At 42.2% G+C, this 19517-nt stretch overlaps 1 protein-coding gene across 1 annotated transcript in view; it reads left to right on the top strand.

Annotated features, from left to right (window-relative positions):
* Positions 1-889: 889 nt before the first annotated feature.
* Positions 890-19517, top strand: part of si:ch211-236l14.4 (SITS-binding protein) — an 85206-nt gene continuing 66578 nt past the window's right edge. The window contains exons 1-2 of the mRNA XM_035790381.2: positions 890-1968; positions 14117-14288. Of these exons, the coding sequence (XP_035646274.1) occupies positions 1498-1968; positions 14117-14288 (643 nt within the window). The 5' untranslated portion in view covers positions 890-1497. The remainder of the gene's footprint in view (positions 1969-14116; positions 14289-19517) is intronic.

Here is a 19517-nt window from a genome sequence, read left to right as displayed (position 1 = left end):
TCTCATTTGGCATATATAATTTTGTTGTGGTTTGAAGCAGCAGTAACAGCTGTGTTGACAAGACAAATGGGTTCCTAACAGAATGGTATAGAGCTGACCAGCTTGTGGTCCTAAAAAACGGAAATGAGTTACCTCTGGTTCGTTCAGCCATTCATACTGTATGGGGGACATAAGTGGAAAAAGAATGGGGTTTTATGATAAATGCCAAAAATAAGGTCTGAGGTTAACACAGACTCAGTACATCTTACACATTTTATTCTATGATATAATATCAGTCAGTTAACATGACCTATATGAATTATGAAGCCTTTATGCTTGTTTTGATTACATAAACGCTTCAAAATTCACAAAAGGTTATGTTAGCTGAAGAAGATTGTCATAGAACAAAATGTATAAGATCTCCTACACCAGTTTTAATCACATACCTTAATTTCAGCATTTATCCAAAAACCCTACAGAAAAATCCATTCATTTCCCAATATGCTTTGACCAACGAGCCATGGCAGGGTTAGTACCTACAACAAGTGACCATTAGGCTATTGCTCTATGATTGATTTATATTTCTTGTGATTCAATTCAATTAAATTGCAGGCAATTTTGGAGGTTGAGACACTGACACTTATTTCAAGCAACATAAATTGCATCCAGATAGCTTTCTGTGAATATCGGCTTTTAAGGTCAAATTGAATTACAACTGGCCAAATGTAACCTACTTGTTGATGTTTTGCCCACTATAGGCCTACTCCATAGAAAGTCAAGTCAATTGTAACCTAAAGACATTGAGTTCCAAAAATTGTTAAACTACACCATTTTACCCCTCTCCAAATTAATATTTATTCGGCTGATATTAACTTAAGCGCAGTGTTGTAAAAACGTGCAATGGCGAGCCTGCCAGTTGGAGCGCATGCAAAGGGAGCGAGCACCGGTCACTCCCCACCGCCAATGGCCTGCTCGCCCCAACCGGCTGCTCTGGGACTGCCTGTCAAGCCAAGCTCCTCGCGTCTACCGGCTCCCTTATCACTATATCCTCTCTACTCTACCTTTCTGAAGAAACAGCCTGGCGTTACGTCAGACCCGGGCAAAAACCGCAGGGCAAGCAAGTCGGAGTCTAAGGAGCTAGGCATTGCTGCCAAACCCGAGTTAAGGCTGCTCACTCACAGCACAGCGTTCAATGTTATTAAAAAGGAACACTTTTAAACCGCGGCAGCATGTGGTAAGTCAATCTTTCCCTAATTCGTTTTTGCAGCGGTTGGGATTTTTTTTTTAACCGTTCTTACTCACATGACACTTTGACCAGTTGTCTCTAGCTGGCATAATTGCGCAAAACCTGCGGTAACACCGCGTGTTGGAGATTGTTGAAAAGTAGACTAACAAACGTTCAGCCACTTTGAAACCTACATGACATGATGATGAGGCACCCAAGCTTTTCAACAACCACTTGCAGAGATTTTTTTCTTCATTTTTAAAATTTGATTCTTGATCATTTCAAAAACAAACATGCCTCACGCTCGAAATAGGAACCCTAGCCCCATCCCTGAGGTAACATGGGATACGGGATTGAAGGAGATGAACGAAACTTGGAAGGGAGCTATTGCCTGTCTCGGGGTGGCAGTCTTTTTCGTCATGACCATTGGGATCATATACTGGCAAGTGGTGGATCAGCCTAACAAGAACTGGATCCTAAAGGGGAGTTATAGCGGGCTTATCTGGGAGAGACGGACTCACTCTCTGGTCATACAGACACTGACAGAAGACAAGACCTACGTGGAGATTGACGTGGGCAACGTGGGGAACCCCGATATTGAAGTGCCGTTTGTCAGGAACCTGTGCTGGCTCAATAAGACGGAGTTCTGCTACACATGGGATTCCGTGGCGGACGTTAAAATCTCTTTGGAGGTGAATGAGGCGACGGAGACGGAGTGTTATAGCATGACATGGTCGCCGGTGCACTGTCATGTGGAGCTGAAGGTACGGGAACGGTTTCTCTCTCTCTCTATCTCTCTCTCTCTCTCTCTGAGTGTGTGGCATACACACAACCGGTTCAGCCTGTCAGACAGATATCAGCCTATTCATATAGGCGTTTTATTCACATAAACCCATCAGGATATGTTTTCCAAAATGGTCGTTTCCAAATCAATCAATTTTACATACATAAGTGGCTTTTATGATGGTTGTCACACTTTTTATTCTTGTGTGTATTTGTCAGCACCTGTATATTTTACATGAGTCTTTTCAATATTATGAGAAAGACCAAGGTCTTTGGTTGAAATGGGGTCCCGTTTTATCCTGCATATCTTATTCCAACATGGAGTTAGTTATAAGCCATCAAACCCCTCTGTCCACTTGTGACAACCAGCCCCATTGTGGGGTTGGTTGTCACACAGTATGGGGGTTGATTGTCACAATGTTTGCTAGTAGCTTATTCCTTTTGTAACAGGAAAATAAGCAATATAGCATATAGCATATGATTTAACAATATTCCTAACAACATTCCGCATTTTATCCCTTGATAATAACATGACATATTGAGTAAATTTGTGCGTGTGAATGTCAATTTACGAGTGCTGTCATATTTTTGTTCTAAAAAATATGTGTGTGAGAGGGAGGCAAGGAAGTGAGCTCTCTATAGTACTAGCAAAAAAAGATCTTAGGATTTATTGTAATGTCCCTGAACAATATGCCCAGCAAACCAAAATTGGTTCTGTGAAAGTGCCCAGAACATTCGTTAGGTTGTGGCAAATGTTCTCATAACACAAAAACTGTAAAAAAAAAATAAAAAAAACATTTTCCTGATGTTGCAAGAATGTTCCCAGAATTTTGTTCTCACATGTTGTCGCAGCAGTATGTTAATAGTAATAACCCGGTCCAAAAAAACATTACTGTTACATTGTGCTATTTATTACATTACCTGGAAACCTAATGAGAACGTTTGGGTTCGGGGAATGTTATTTTGTGGTTGTTACATTTTAGGGAATGTTAGGACAACATTCCAAGGATATTTTAATTTAAATATGAATGTTTTTGGTATGTTGTCATCCTAATGATTTCTGGTCAAACAACATATGGAAGAGGGGTCTTAGAAAACAGTAGAGTATAGTTCAGTACAATACAGTACAGTAGACTAGAGTTCAGTACAATACAATAGAGTTCAGTACAGTACAGTACAGTACATTTGAGCACACTAGCGTAGAGTACAGTATGATTGACTGTAATTGTACTATACTGTACTGTACTCTTTTGTACTGTACTCTTTTGTACTGTACTAAACTGTGCTGTACTGTTCTCTACTGTGCTGTTCTGTGATGTCCAAACCTGTGAAACATAGATGTCTATGATTGGTACAGATTTGGTCCAGTCCGGGCTCAACCAATTTTGGTCTTTTTTGGAGGTGAAGCTCATTAGAATAATAGCCAGTATATAGAATAATAACCACGCATACAAAAGGACGATTCTACATTTTTACCATGAAGATAATGACATTCATTATTATGCATTTCTGTATTGTACAGAACAGGGACCAATGATGTCATTCTGTTACTGTCACGTTCTGACCTTAGTTCCTTTGTTTTGTCTTTGTTTTAGTATGGTCAGGGCGTGAGTTGGGGTGGGCAGTCTATTTTTGCTTTTCTATGTTGGTTTCAAGGTTCCGCCTAGTATGGTTCTCAATCAGAGGCAGGTGTCGTTAGTTGTCTCTGATTGAGAATCATACTTCGGTAGCCTTTTTCCACCTGTGTTTCGTGGGTGTTTATTTTCTGTCTTTGTGTATGTTGCCAGACAGGACTGTTTCGGTTTTCCTTCGTTCACTTTATTGTTTTTTGTATTTCAGTGTTCAGTTTGATTAATTAAATATTACATCATCAACACTTACCACGCTGCAAATTGGTCCTCCGATCCTTCTCACTACTCCTCCTCAGAAGAGGAGGACGAGAGCCATTACAGTTACCATCATTATGTTACCATAGAATTGCCCACAATCAACACCAATTTGTTTTTATAATGGAGTTGATTATGACAACCACCCACCCAACGCTAATTAAGATGCTAGTTACCACATGACTTGACTTAGGAACTCAGAAATAGTTTTGAAATATATCTCTCCCTTTCCTCTTTTCAACGAACATAATTGTTCATGGCTACAGCTGCACCATCTACAGCTGCACCATCGAGAGCATCACTGCCTGGAATGGCAACTGCTCGGCCTCCGAGTGCAAGGCACTACAGAGGGTAGTGCGTACGACCCAGTACATCACTGGGGCCAAGCTTCCTGCCATCTAGGACCTATATATTAGGCAGTGTCAGAGGAAGGCCATAAAATTGTCAAAGACTCCAGCCACCCTAGTCATAGACTGTTCTCTCTGCTTCCGCACGGCAAGCGGTACCGGACACCAAGTCGAGGTCCAAAAGGCTTCTTAACAGTTTCTACCCCCAAGCCATAAGACTCCTGAACAGCTACTCAAAGGGCTACCCCGACTGTTTGCACTGTCCCCCCCCCCCCTCTTTTACGCTCTGTTTATTATTTATGCATAGTCAATTTACCTCTACCTGCATGTATATATTACCCCAATTACCTCGACTAACCGGTGTCCCCTCACATTGACTCTACCGGTACCCCTGGTATATTGCCTCGCTTGTTATTTTACTGCTGCTGTTTAATAATTTGTTACTTTGATTTTCTATTTTTTACTTAACACTTATTTAAATGTTTTTCTTAACTTAAGGCATGGTTGGTTAAGGGCTTGTAAAGTAAGCATTTCACTGTAAGGTCTACTACACCTGTTGTAGTCGGGGCATGTGACAAATACAATTGGATTTGATTTGATACCCACATTTTCTTTCACTGTCACCTACGCTACTGTTCAAAAGTTTGTGTCTAATTTTGTTGTTTTTGTCCATTAAAATATAATCAAATTGATCAGAAATACAGTGTAGACATGGATATTGTTGTAAAGGACTATTGTAGCTGGACACGGATGATTTTTAATGGAATATCTACATAGGCGTACAAAGGCCCAATATCAGCAACCATCACTCCTGTGTTCCAATGGCACGTTGTGTTAGCTAATCGATGTTTATCATTTTAAAATAATAATTGATAATTAGAAAACTCTTTTGCAATTATGTTAGCACAGCTGAAAACTGTTGTGCTAGTTAAAGAAGCAATACAACTGTCCTTCTTTAGACTAGTTGAGTATCTGGAGCATCAGCATTTGTGGGTTCGATTACAGGCTCAAAATGGCCCGAAACAAAGGACTTTCTTCTGAAACTCGTAAGTCTATTCTTGTTTTGAGAAATGAAGGCTATCCCGTGTGAGAAATTGCCAAGAAACTGAAGATCTCGTACAACACTGTGTACTACTCCCTTCACAGAACAGCGCAATCTGTCTCTAACCAGAATAGAAAGATGAGTGTGACTCCCCGGTGCACAACTGAGCAAGAGGACAAGTACATTAGAGTGTCTAGTTTGAGAAACAGATGCCTCACAAGTCCTCAACTGGCAGCTTCATTAAGTAGTACCTGCAAAACACCAGTCTCAACGTCAACAGTGAAGAGGTGACTCCGGGATGCTGGACTTCTAGGCAGATTTGCACAGAAAAAGCCATATCTCAGACTGGCCAATAAAAAGAAAAGATTAAGATAGGAGAAATAACACAGTGCCTGGACCAAGGAAGATTGGAAAAAAGACAAATCTAAGACAAATCTAAGTTTGAGGTGTTCGGATTACAAGATGAAAGAACAACATTCATGAGACGCAGAAAAAAAGGAAAAAATGCTGAAGGGGTGCTTGACACAATCTGTGAAGCATGGTGGAGGTAATGTGATGGTCTGGGGGTGCTTTGGTGGTGGGAAAGTGGGAGATTTGTACAGGGTAAAAGGGATCTTGAAGAAGGAAGGCTATCACTCAATTTTGCAACGCCATGCCATACCCTGTGGCCGGCGCTTAATTAGAGCCAATTTCCTCCTACAACAGGACAATTACCCAAAGCACAGCTCCAAACTATGCAATAACTATTTAGGGAAGAAGCAGTCAGCTGGTATTGTGTCTATAATGGAGTGGCCAGCACTGTCACTGGATCTCAACCCTATTGAGCTGTTGTGGGAGCAGCTTGACCGTATGGTATGTAAGAAGTGCCCATCAAGCCAATCCAACTTGTGGGAGGTGCTTCAGGAAGCATGGGTTGAAATCTCTTCAGATTCCCTCAACAAATTGACAACTAGAATGCCAAAGATCTGCAAGGCTGTAATTGCTGCAAATGGAGGAACACAATTATTATTTCAATTAAAAATCATTATTTATAACATTGACAACGTCTTGACTATATTTCCTATTCATTTTGCAACTCATTTCATGTATGTTTTCATGGATAACAAGGACATTTCTAAGTGACCCCAAACTTTTGAATGGGAGTGTATGAAAAACATTTATATCATGCTGACATAAATTAACCAGGTGGATGTGTTCTTTCAAAGAGTTCACATATTCAAACTTTAAAAAATAACAAACAGAGCCATTTTGAGAGTAATTAGCACTGTGACAACCAACTCCTGAGACAAATAACCCCAGTCTCCTCTATACTTTAATATTGTGCCTATTTTTCATAAATAACTGAAGCTTTTTGGATTGTGTGCACTAGGCCTACTGTTTGTAGCCTATTGTTTGTAGAAGTTTTGGGGGACTGACACATTAGTTCATTGATTGTTAAAATATACCCTGGAAACAGTTTCATTTGTGACTTGTTTCAGCATGTCGCGGGTCACTACTCTAGAGGAGATCTGCATGGAGGAATGGGCCAAACTACCAGCAACAGTGTGTGAAAACCTTGTGAAGAATTACAGAAAACGTTTGATCTCTGTCATTGCCAACAAAGGGTATATAACAAAGTATTGAGAGAAACTTTTGTTATTGACCTCATACTTATTTTCCACCATAATTAGCAAATAAATTCATTAAAAATCCTACAATGTGATTTTCTGGATTTTTTTTCTCATTTTGTCTGTCATAGATGAAGTGTACCTATGATGAAAATTACAGGCCTCTCTCATCTTTTTAAGTGGGAGAACTTGCACAATTGGTGGCTGACTAAGTACTTTTTTGCCCCACTGTATACAGGTAAGATAGTCTCGCTAGCTACATTTTCAGATATTACACATTTCTAATTTTGACAGAAAGTGGTTTCATTTCAAGCTAAATTGTACTGTTAGCCATCTAGCTGACGTTAGCTGGCTGGCTCCCTAGCTAACGTTACGTGTACGATATTATTATTCGTATCCCAGAGCCGTTTGCTTGGCTAGTTAGAGCCTAATGTTAGCTAGCTGTGGCTGGCTTCCTAGCTAACGTTACGTGTATGATATTATTATTCGTATCCCAGAGCCGTTTGCTTGGCTAGTTAGAGCCTAATGTTAGCTAGCTGCCTGGCTGGCTCGCTAGCTAACATTACGTGTATGATATTATTATTCGTATCCCAGAGCCGTTTGCTTGGCTAGTTAGAGCCTAATGTTAGCTAGCTGTGGCTGGCTTCCTAGCTAACGTTACGTGTATGATATTATTATTCGTATCCCAGAGCCGTTTGCTTGGCTAGTTAGAGCCTAATGTTAGCTAGCTGCCTGGCTGGCTCGCTAGCTAACATTACGTATATGATGTTATTATTTGTTTCTCAGAGCCATTTGCTTTACTTGTTAGCCTAATGTTAGCTAACTAACATTGAATCTAGTTGGTTATCTTCCATCTGATTCATGCAGGGTAGTAACGACATTATTTGTTGTTTAACTAGCTAACGTTAGCTGGCTGGAACGCTAGCTAACGCTACGTGATGTGTATGATCTTACACTTTATTTACCTAGCTAGGTTCATTGTTTACCTAGCTAGCTAGCTACATTTCTTAACAAAAGACTCCACTATGCAACTAACCATTTCAGGTTAGTTTGTAAATTCAATCTGAGTATGCCAGAGCCCCTAATAACTGATGAATTTATAAATGCGTAACACCCATTGAATATGGCCAGTGTCAGTAAACGTCGGCAAAAAAGTGTAATGCAATTGTTGCCAGCAGAGCTGGTTAGGCTGTTTTCATGTTATCCAGAGGTAAACACATCATCGGCCAGAGCGTCAAGTCTGCGTTCCGAACACTCCGACAGCGAAACGAGATGGGTGGGGCTAAAGCTTAAGAGGGTGTGAATGATGCTGAATGGTTGTAGACAAAGAAAAGCTCTTCACTAGGTACCAAAACTTTCAAAGGCCATTTTCTCAAAAGTGAGTTTACAAGTTTATCAACTTTCAAAGCAGAGTTACTTTCCCATTGTTCCTAAAAAAATGAATTGTATGATATACCATTTCTCTTTTTTTTTATCCAATGTAAAAAACACAATTTCAAATGTTGCTACATAAGACCATTTTGAGCCAGTTGGTCACATTTATACTAGACATTTATATTATTTGGTTGAACTTGAGAACATTTGAATCAGATGTCCAGTGCACGTACGATGTACAGACATGGCTGTGGAAGGGAAGCAGGATCTTGAACGTCCAGTCTGCTTCGTCATGGCACTGGGTTCTAAGACCACAGAATTACTTCTCCTTCGATCCCTCTTGCTGCCTAATGATTAAACGCTTAACAATTCAGATGTTTTGAAAGTTTAATCCTTGTATTGGTACATTCCCTGGCACACGTCTGTTGTCCCGTGTCATTTGGGGATTCCAGTGGCTTCATATCCTAAAAGATGGTCATTTCACAAGTCCCAAATCCTATCACGTGTGTGAGAGAAATTACAAGATTATGTTATAATGCTGTTATTGCATCAAATGGTTGTTTTATGCAACAGAATAAGGGGTTGTTAGAACACTCATCTAGAGCACTCAATCGATTCACTTTATATGTGTGTGTTGTCTTGATCTGCTCCCGTATTAATAAACAAAATCTTTATTCACTTAAGTATAACTCTGACCTGTGTGATAAGTTTGTCTCTCCTCATTTGATAGTAAAGAAAGTAACTGTCACACGTGTCTCAGGTGACCGCCTGGCACTTGTATAAATTCCTGGCACGGAGTGGAAAATACTTGGGAGGAAATGCAGAATGAACATCATGGAGGCTAGGGTGAAAGACTACAAATGTGGCGTGATGGGGTTTACGTGGACATATTTTCTTCTTTAGGCTACAGTAAAGCAGTGAAGTGGAGATAGATTCAAGAGCCACATTTGAATTCATGTGGAATCATATTGCCGGCCAGCAGACCATGTTCTCTGCACAATTTGAAGGAAACGTTATGTAATATTGTAGGCCTGTCATTTTTCATTTGATTCAACGTCACATGCCATTATTATTGCACATAATTCACCAACTTTACTATAAGTGGAATATTGATCAGGTATATATATTTTTTTAATTTAACCTCATTTTGATGCTCAAAAATTACAAAACACAGTCGCTTACAGCACTATAGTACTTATCACAATTGGATTAGAGTATGTAATGAGAATGTGAAGTGTAATATTTTGCCAGTTACACTGTAAAGAGGATGCCATGAATTTGACAGTAACTTACAGGAAGAAAAGTGGCAAGTAAGTAACTGTATTTTATATTGCAGTAAATCTACTGTAATCTAAATACATTATCAAAGCAAGTACTGTGTAATTACACACAGTACGATACCAAACAATTGCATGTATTATACTGTAAAAAAATAAATGCTACTGTAATCATAATGAATGAGTGAATGAATGGATAACTGAATGAATGAAATTCATTGAGGGGAGGGGTTTGTATTTCACAATATTTTACTGTAATTACATTGGATTGGTGTAAGCAGGTTGGCTGCTAGGTAATGCGTTTGTGAATATTTGGTGTTTTATATTACTTGCACTACTAGAGGCCTTAACAAAGGCTTCCAAAATGGCAGAGACTACAGGGCAAAACAGACCAAAAAGAAATGGCAAAATGTTCAACCATTTAAGGCTTAAAGGCCCAATGCAGCCATTTTTATATACATTTTAAGTCATTTCTGTGTAAAAATTAAGTAGATTACTGTAATAGTTTTCCATTCAAAGGGTTAAAAAATGATCATAAATAGCTTTTTCGCAACAACTTTTTCTCTCTTTGTTATTGGTTTATTAGCTATTTTAGAAGCCAAAACCCCACCCATTCAAAACATGCTGGTTATATACACTGAGTGTACTTAACATTAGGAACACCTGCTCTTTCCATGACAAAGACTGACCAGGTGATTGCAGGTGAAAGCTATGATCCCTTATTGATGTCAGCTGTTAAATCCACTTCAATCAGTGTAGATGAAGGGGAGGAAACAGGTTAAAGAATAACTTTTAAGCCTTGAGACATGGATTGTGTATGTGTGGTATCCAGAGGGTGAATTGACAAGACAACATATTTAAATGCCTTTGAACGGGGTATGGTAGTAGGTGCCAGGCGCACCAGTTTGAGTGTGTCAAGAACTACAATGCTGCTGTGGTTTTCACGCTCAGCAGTTTCCCGTATCAAGAATGGTCTATCATCCAAAGGACATAACACTGATCACATTTGTTCACACTTTTACAGTGTTAGTTTCATCAGCTGTAAAATGTTTCACAGTATTTTACTGTTGATGATACACCAAATTACTCTATAAATGACAGTTTTACGTCACAGCGTACAGTTAAGTCAAGTGGATGTAGCGATCACTATAATTAAGATTTCATTGGATACATTTGTTGTAAAATTGTTCTGACAGGTTACACCTAAGTGTATCCTGACCAACTGGCCCTCCAAATACACCTCCGCTGTCTTCAATCAGAATCTCAGCGATCACTGCCTCATTGCCTTGTATCCGCTACGGGCCCACAGTCAAACGACCACCCCTCATCACTGTCAAACGCTCCCTAAAACACTTCTGCGAGCAGGCCTTTCTAATCGACCTGGCCCGGGTATCCTGGAAGGATATTGACCTCATCCCGTCAGTTGAGGATGCATTCTTTAAAAGTAACTTCCTCACCATCTTAGATAAGCATGCTCCGTTAAAAAAATGCAGAACTAAGAACAGATATAGCCCTTGGTTCACTCCAGACCTGACTGCCCTCGACCAGCACAAAAACATCCTGTGGCGGACTGCAATAGCATCGAATAGTCCCCGCGATATGCAGCTGTTCAGAGAAGTCAGGAGCCAATACACGCAGTCAGTCAGGAAAGCAAAGGCCAGCTTTTTCAAGCAGAAATTTGCATCCTATAGCTCTAACTCCAAAAAGTTCTGGGACACTGTAAAGTCCATGGAGATCAAGAGCACCTCCTCCCAGCTGCCCACTGCACTGAGTCTAGGTAACACGGTCACCACTGATAAATCCATGATAATCGAAAACTTCAACAAGCATTTCTCAACGGCTGGCCATGCCTTCCTCCTGGCTACTCCAACCTCGGCCAACAGCTCCCCAGCTACTCGCCCAAGCCTCCCCAGCTTCTCCTTTACCCAAATCCAGATAGCAGATGTTCTGAAAGAGCTGCAGAACCTGGACCCGTACAAATCAGCTGGTCTTGACAATCTGGACCCTCTATTTCTGAAACTCTCCGCCGCCATTGTCGCAACCCCTATTACCAGCCTGTTCAACCTCTCTTTCATATCGTCTGAGATCCCCAAGGATTGGAAAGCTGCCGCAGTCATCTCCCTCTTCAAAGGGGAAGACACCCTGGACCCAAACTGTTACGGACCTATATCCATCCTGCCCTGCCTATCTAAGGTCTTCGAAAGCCTAGTCAACAAACAGATCACTGACCATCTCGAATCCCACCATACCTTCTCCGCTGTGCAATCTGGTTTCCGAGCCGGTCACGGGTGCACCTCAGCCACACTTGAGGTACTAAACAATATCATAACCGCCATCGATAAAAGACAGTACTGTGCAGCCGTCTTCATCGACCTGGCCAAGGCTTTCGACTTTTGTCAATCACCATATTCTTATCGGCAGACTCAGTAGCCTCGGTTTTTCTAATGATTGCCTTGCCTGGTTCACCAACTACTTTGCAGACAGAGTTCAGTGTGTCAAATCGGAGGGCATGTTGTCCAGTCCTCTGGCAGTCTCTATGGGGGTGCCACAGGGTTCAATTCTCGGGCCGACTCTTTTCTCTGTATATATCAATGATGTTGCTCTTGCTGCGGGCGATTCCCTGATTCACCTCTACACAGACGACAACATTCTGTATACTTCTGGCCCTTCCTTGGACACTGTGCTATCTAACCTCCAAACGAGCTTCAATGCCATACAACACTCCTTCTGTGGCCTCCAACTGCTCTTAAACGCTAGTAAAACCAAATGCATGCTTTTCAACCGTTCGCTGCCTGCACCCGCACGCCCGACTAGCATCACCACTCTGGATGGTTCCGACCTAGAATATGTGGACTTCTATAAGTACCTAGGTGTCTGGCTAGACTGTAAACTCTCCTTCCAGTCTCATATCAAACATCTCCAATCTAAAATCAAATCTAGAGTCGGCTTTCTATTCCGCATCAAAGCCTCCTTCACTCACGCCGCCAAACTTACCCTAGTAAACTGACTATCCTACCGATCCTCGACTTCGGCGATGTCATCTACAAAATAGCTTCCAATACTCTACTCAGCAAACTGGATGCAGTTTATCACAGTGCCATCCGTTTTGTTACTAAAGCACCTTATACCACCCACCACTGCGACCTGTATGCTCCAGTTGGCTGGTCCTCGCTACATTTTCGTCGCCAGACCCACTGGCTCCAGGTCATCTACAAGTCCATGCTAGGTAAAGCTCCGCCTTATCTCAGTTCACTAGTCACGATGGCAACACCCACCCGTAGCACGCGCTCCAGCAGGTGTATCTCACTGATCATCCCTAAAGCCAACACCTCATTTGGCCGCCTTTCCTTCCAGTTCTCTGCTGACTGTGACTGGAACGAATTGCAAAAATCGCTGAAGTTGGAGACTTTTATCTCCCTCACCAACTTTAAACATCTGTTATCTGAGCAGCTAACCGATCGCTGCAGCTGTACATAGTCTATCGGTAAATAGTCCACCCAATTTACCTACCTCATCCCCATACTGTTTTTATCTATGTACTTTTCTGCTCTTTTGCACACCAGTATATCTTCCTGCACATGACCATCTGATAATTTATCACTCCAGTGTTAATCTGCTAAATTGTAATTATTCGCCTACCGCCTTTTGCACACAATGTACTGTATATAGACTATTTTTTAAATGTTTTGCTACTGTGTTATTGACTTGTTTATTGTTTACTACATGTGTAACTCTGTGTTGTCTGTTCACATTGCTATGCTTTATCTTGGCCAGGTCGCAGTTGTAAATGATAACTTGTTCTCAACTAGCCTACCTGGTTAAATAAAGGTGAAATAAAAAAATAAAAAAAGTGTTTTCCAGATATGGCAGATTTGTCTGGATAATTTGTTGAGAATTTCTGCAGCATCTATGTATTACACCTCTCTTGGCCGTATGAAATCAAAAAGAGCTACTTGTGATTATTATTAATATATTTATTTAAATCACAGCTCTTGGTAGAAAAGTATGTTGCCCTCAGTCAAAACCAGCTCATTATTTTTGTAGACTTTTTAAGTTAGATCTTCAACGCTCGTCCGCTCTTACATTGCTCCTCCTTTTTCTTCTTCCTTATCCTCCTCTTCCCCCTTTTCCTTCTCCTCCCCTTCCTCCTTTATTTTTTATGAATATATCTATTAGTGTGTGAGACTGATTCCTGATGACACTAAAGACCTCAGATCAACCCCTTTAGATTTTCCAACTCTGTCTCAATCTCTGTTTTCTTCCACGGTCTATTTGTTATCATTCAACTACCTTTCATCTATCTCTCATCATTTTCCTCCCTCCTTCTTTACCCTGTTCCAATTCACCTTTCTCTCCCCGTTCTGTTTCTTTAGAGGAATATTCTCTCTTCCTCCCGCCTTCCACTGTCACAAGCCCAGTCTCTTTTTTCTTTGTCCATCTCTCACTCCCTCTTGCTGTCATTGTATTAATCTCCTCTCTCCTCTCTCCTCTGTCTTTTCCAACCATCTACTTCTCTCTCTCCTCCTCCTATTTCACTCACTCTTTAACTGTATCTTCTCTGTGTTTGTGTGTGTGTGTGTGTGTCCCTTCCCCCAGGACTGCTTCTCCATGGCTAACATGTCGTGGTACGGTGGCGCCAGCGTCCAGAACCAGAGCTGGCCAATCAACGAGCAGAATGTCACCATGCAGCCGTTCACTGTTAGCAACCTCAGGGACAACCCGTCTGGCTTTGGCTCAGTCCTCGAACGCTACTTCCTGGGCTCGTCAGGTAAGGGGTCTTCGCCTTGACAACGAGCGCAATATCTGGTCCGTCGGCTTAATAACGGGTGCAGAATGAGAATGTTGAGCCAGATTGATTTAGCTAAAAGTTGCCCCTATTCACTTATACAGCGTTAGATATGTTTTCCATCCCCTAATGGTTATGGTTAGGACAGGGGAAGAGATATCTGAATCTATATCTGTGGTTATTGGTGACTTGATGAGTCACAGGGACAGGGGAAAGCCCTGTCGTTGTTCTTTTGTTGACTTACTGTATCACTTACAGGCCTAAGGGACACATGCTCTGTAAATAGAGTGTAACACAATACAGGTTGTCCCTGGGTTTATTCATTGAGAGATTATACTACAAAAGGCAGGAAAACCACCACATTTACACGAACTCCTAGGGATGCAGCACTAATTGCCTTTTATTTCTATTATTAGAAGCAACAGATTACTTTATTGGAAAGGTTATTTTGGGGGGGGGTGTTGGTTTTGTCGGGATAGGAGTGTGGGGAATGCCATGCTAGTGGTCCCAGCCGGATGTAAATGTGTGTGTGTGATGAGGGGTATTGCAATGACCCCCGGGGACTATGGACTACCACGCCTGCTATGTGTGGCATGTGTGACAGGGCCTCTGAGCTCCAAACCCAGTCTCTGCTTAAAGTGAGCCATATGTAAATGCCAAACACACACACACTCACACAAACACACACACACACACACACAATGAGAAAAGGGTACAAAATACAAAGACATCTTAATGCAATGTCTGTGAGTCGAGGTTTGTTTGTGTACGTGTGTGTCTGAGTTTGTGTGTATGTGTGTGTACGTGCGCGCACGTGTGTCTGTGTGTGTGTGTGTGTACACATGTGTGAGTGAGAGAGTGTACCATGACTGTGTGTGTTTGTTGGAGCTAAAACATGCTAATCTTTGTCCCAGACAGCTTTGCCAGTCCAGATCAGAGCATGGGGCAATGCATCAACTAAAAGCCATAATTATCATCATGTGATACAAACAAAAGCCCTTTGTGATTCATCACACCATTGTTTCCCCACTCACACACACACACACACACACACACACACACACACACACACACACACACACACACACACACACACACACACACACACACACACACACACACACACACACACACACACACACACACAGTCTTATATAACACAGTAGCAGGGGCTTAACTGTCACATGACTTAAATCTCTTCTCCACCTTCTGAGAGGGCAGCAGTAATGTCCAGGACCTTTTAACCCACTATCTATCACTGTGCTTTGAAGACAAATAACAAAAGTGCTCTGGGCTGAAGCTACTGCCGCTATCTCTGGGCATAGCAAAGCTGATCCCCAACCATGCCAGACATGCTAATGTGATACTAATGCTAACATTTTGCAGGTAATATTTCCTCATTCAAAAATGTAGTGCCGGTTTCCCAGACACAGATTAAGCCTAGTCCTGGATTAAAAAGCTCCACTGAAAGCGCTTTTCAAATCAAATTGTATTGGTCACATACACATATTTAGCAGATGTGATTGATTGTGGGTGTAGTGAAATGCTTGTGTTCCTAGCTCCAACAGTGCAGTAATATATAACAATTCACAACAATACACACAAATCTAGAAGCAAATAATGGAATTAAGAAATATACAAATATTAGGACGAGCAATGTCGGAGTAGCATTGACTAAGATACAGTAGAATAGAATTACAGTCACACCTGCTCCCTCTCTCCCTCCCTGGCACTCGAGGGCACCAGGCTGCCCTGCATTACTCACTCCTGACACCATCATTACACACACCTGCTTAACTCGTCACGCGCATCAGCGACCATTTGGACTCACCTGGACTCAATCACCTGTATTATTTCCTTCCCTATATTTGTCTGTCCCCCAGCTCTGCTCGCCGCTTCCGCATTGATTGTCGTATGTCTCTGTTTTACCCGGTTCTGATGCTGTTCCTGTCCTGTTCCATGTCTGTGTAAATGAAATGTTCACTATCTGTACCTGCTTCTCATCTCCAGCGTTGGTTCTTACAGAATACAGTATATACATATGAAATTAGTAAAGCAGTATGTAAACATTATTAAAGTGACTTGTGTTCCATTATTCAAGTCACCAGTGATTCTATGACTATGTACTGTATATAGGGCAGCAGCCTCTAAGGTGCAGGGTTGAGTAACCGGATGGTAGCTGGCTAGTGATGGCTGTTTAACAGTCTGATGGCCTTGAGATAGAAGCTGTTTTTCAGTCTCTTGTTCCAGCTTTGATGCACTTGTACTGAGGCGAGGATACCGCCCGACAGGATGCTCTCAATTGTGAATCTGTATAATTTTGTGAGGGTCTTAGGGGCCAAGACAAATTTCTTCAGCCTCCTGAGGTTGAAGAGGCGCTATTGTGCCTTCTTCACCACACTGTCTGTGTGAGTGGACCATTTCAGATTGTCAGTGATGTGTATGCCGAGGAACTTGAAGCTTTCCACCTTCTCCACTGCGGTCCTGTCAATGTGGATGGGGCGTGCTCCTTCGGCTTTTTCCCGAAGTCCACGATCAGGTCCTTCGTTTTGTTGACGTTGAGGGAGAGGTTATTTTCCCTGGCACCACTTCGCCAGGGACCTCACCTCCTCCCTGTAGGCTGTCTCGTCATTGTTGGTAATCAAGCCCACTTCTGTTGTGTCGTCTGCAAACTTGATGATTGAGTTGGAGGCGTATGTGGTCACGCAGTCATGGGTGAACAGGGAGTACAGGAGGGGGCTGTATATGCACACTTGTGGGGTCCCTGTGTTGAGGATCAATGAAGTGGAGGTGTTGTTTCCTACCTTCACCACCTGGGGGCAGCCCTTCAGAAAGTCCAGGACCCAGTTGCACAGGGCGGAGTTCAGACCCAGGGACCTGAGCTTGATGATGAGCTTGGAGGGTACTATGGTGTTGAAGGCTGAGCTATAGTCAATGAACAGCATCCTTACATAGGTATTCTTCTTGTCCAGATGGGATTTGGCGGTGTACAGTGCAATGGCAATTGCATCGTAAGCAAATAGGGGCGGTAAACAAATTGAAGTGGGTCTAGGGTGTCAGTTAAGGTAGAAGTGATATGATCCTTAACTAGCCTCTCAAAGTTCTTCATGATGACAGATGTGAGTGCTACGGGGTAAAAGTCATTTAGTTCAGTTACCTTTGCTTACTTGGGTACAGGAACAATGGTGGACATCTTGAAGCAAGTGGGGACAGCAGACTGGGATAGGGAGTGATTGAATATGACCTTAAACACTCTAGCCAGTTGGTTTGAGGACGGGGCCAAGGATGTCTTCTGGGCTGGCAGCTTTGTGAGTGTTAACATGCTTAAATATCTTCCTCACGTAGGCCAAGGAGAAGGAGAGCCTTGGGAAGGAGAGCCAGTCATTGGGAGCAGTCCGCGTTGATGGCACTGTGTTATCCCTAAATCGGGCAAAGAAGGTGTTTAGCTTGTCTGGGAGCAAGACGTTGGTGTCCGCAATGTGGTTAGTTTTCTCTTTGTAATCCGTGATTGTCTGTAGACCCTGCTACATGTCTCGTGTTTGAGCTGTTGAATTGCGACTCCACTTTGTCTCTGTACTGAGGTTTTGCCTGTTTGATTGCCTTATGGAGGGAATAACTACACTGTTTGTATTCAACCATATTCCCAGTCACCTTGCCATGGTTAAATGCAGTGCTTCGCACTTTCAGTTTAGCGCAAATGCTGCCATTTATCTACGGTTTCTGGTTTTGGTCGGTTTTAATAGTCACAGTGGGAACGATATCCCCTATACACTTCCTGATGAACTCAGTCACTGTGTCATTGCATACATCAATGATATTATCCAAGGCTACACGGAACATATCCCAGTCCATGTGATCAAAACAATCTTGAAGCATGGATTCCAATTGGTCAGACCAGCATTGAATAGACCTTTGCATGGGTACTTCCTGTTTTAGTTTCTGCCTATAGGAAGGGTGGAGAAAAATGCGGACATTATCTGATTTGCTGAAAGGAGGGCGAAGGACCTTGTAGGCATCCCAGAAGAGAGAATAGAGTCTGTGTGTTTAAAGAACTTCGGTATCATTTTCCTCTAATTTGCTGTGTTAAAATCCCAAGCAACAATAAATGCGGCTTCAGGATATGTGGTTTCCGGTTTGCATAGTCCAGTGTAGGTCCTTGAGGGCTGTCGTGGTATCGGCTTGAGGGGCAATATACACGGCTGTGACTATAACCGAAGAGAATTCTCTTGGGAGGTAATACGGTCGGCATTTGATTGTGAGGTATTATAGGCCGGGTGAACAAAAGAACTTGAGTTTCTGTATGTTATCACAATTGCACCATGATTGGTTAATCATGAAACATACACTACCACCCTTCTTCCCGGAGAGATCTTTATTCTTGTCTGTGCGATGTACTGAGAACCCAGCTGGCTGTATGGACAGGGACACTATATCCGGAGAGAGCCATGATTCCGTGAAACAGAGAATGTTACAGTCCCTGCCTTGAGCTCATCTACATTATTATCCAGAGACTGAACATTAGCGAGTAATATACTTGGAAGCGGTGGATGGCGTGCCCGCCTCCTGAGTCAGACTAGAAGTCCACTCCGAATACCTCTTCTTCGCCGGCTGCGTTTTGGAGCAGCCTCTGGGATAAGTTCAATTGCCCTGGGGGGCCGAACAAAGGATCCAATTCAGGAAAATCGTATTCCTGGTCGTAGTGCTGGTGAGTTACCGCCGCTCTGATATCCAAATGTTATATCCAGCTGTATGTATTAACACAAAAAACGTTCTGGGCTAATAGTGTAAGAAATAACACACAAAAAAACAAGATATTGCAAAGTTGCTTAGGAGCTAGGAGCAGAGCTGTCATGTCTGTCAGCGCCATTTTTCACGTGGTTCTCTATTCTATTTGTTTTACATTAAATGCATTGTATCCATTTCTTTGGCTCCTTTGTCTCTGCCCTCCATTGAAAATGTGTGATTTTGTAGAGTGAATCCACGGTAACAATGAGCTCAGGTTTCATTGTTCTACTGTATCTACTGAACGTGATAATAGTAGCAGCTGATCAAGCTGAAACGCAGACTGTCTTGGGAAAATCAGTGATCTGTCACTGTAATATTGGTGAAAGCAAAAGGGTGGAAACCATGTTTTTACCTATCCACTCACTTACAGATCAGTGGTCTATCATCTCTATGGGAATAGAAGTACCCAGCTGGCAAAACTGGTAA

Source organism: Oncorhynchus keta, chromosome 17 (genome assembly GCF_023373465.1).
Source record: "Oncorhynchus keta strain PuntledgeMale-10-30-2019 chromosome 17, Oket_V2, whole genome shotgun sequence".
Classification (NCBI taxonomy): Eukaryota; Metazoa; Chordata; class Actinopteri; order Salmoniformes; family Salmonidae; genus Oncorhynchus; species Oncorhynchus keta.
Note: the sequence above shows the minus strand (reverse complement) of the source record. Positions and strands in the feature narration are given on the sequence as shown.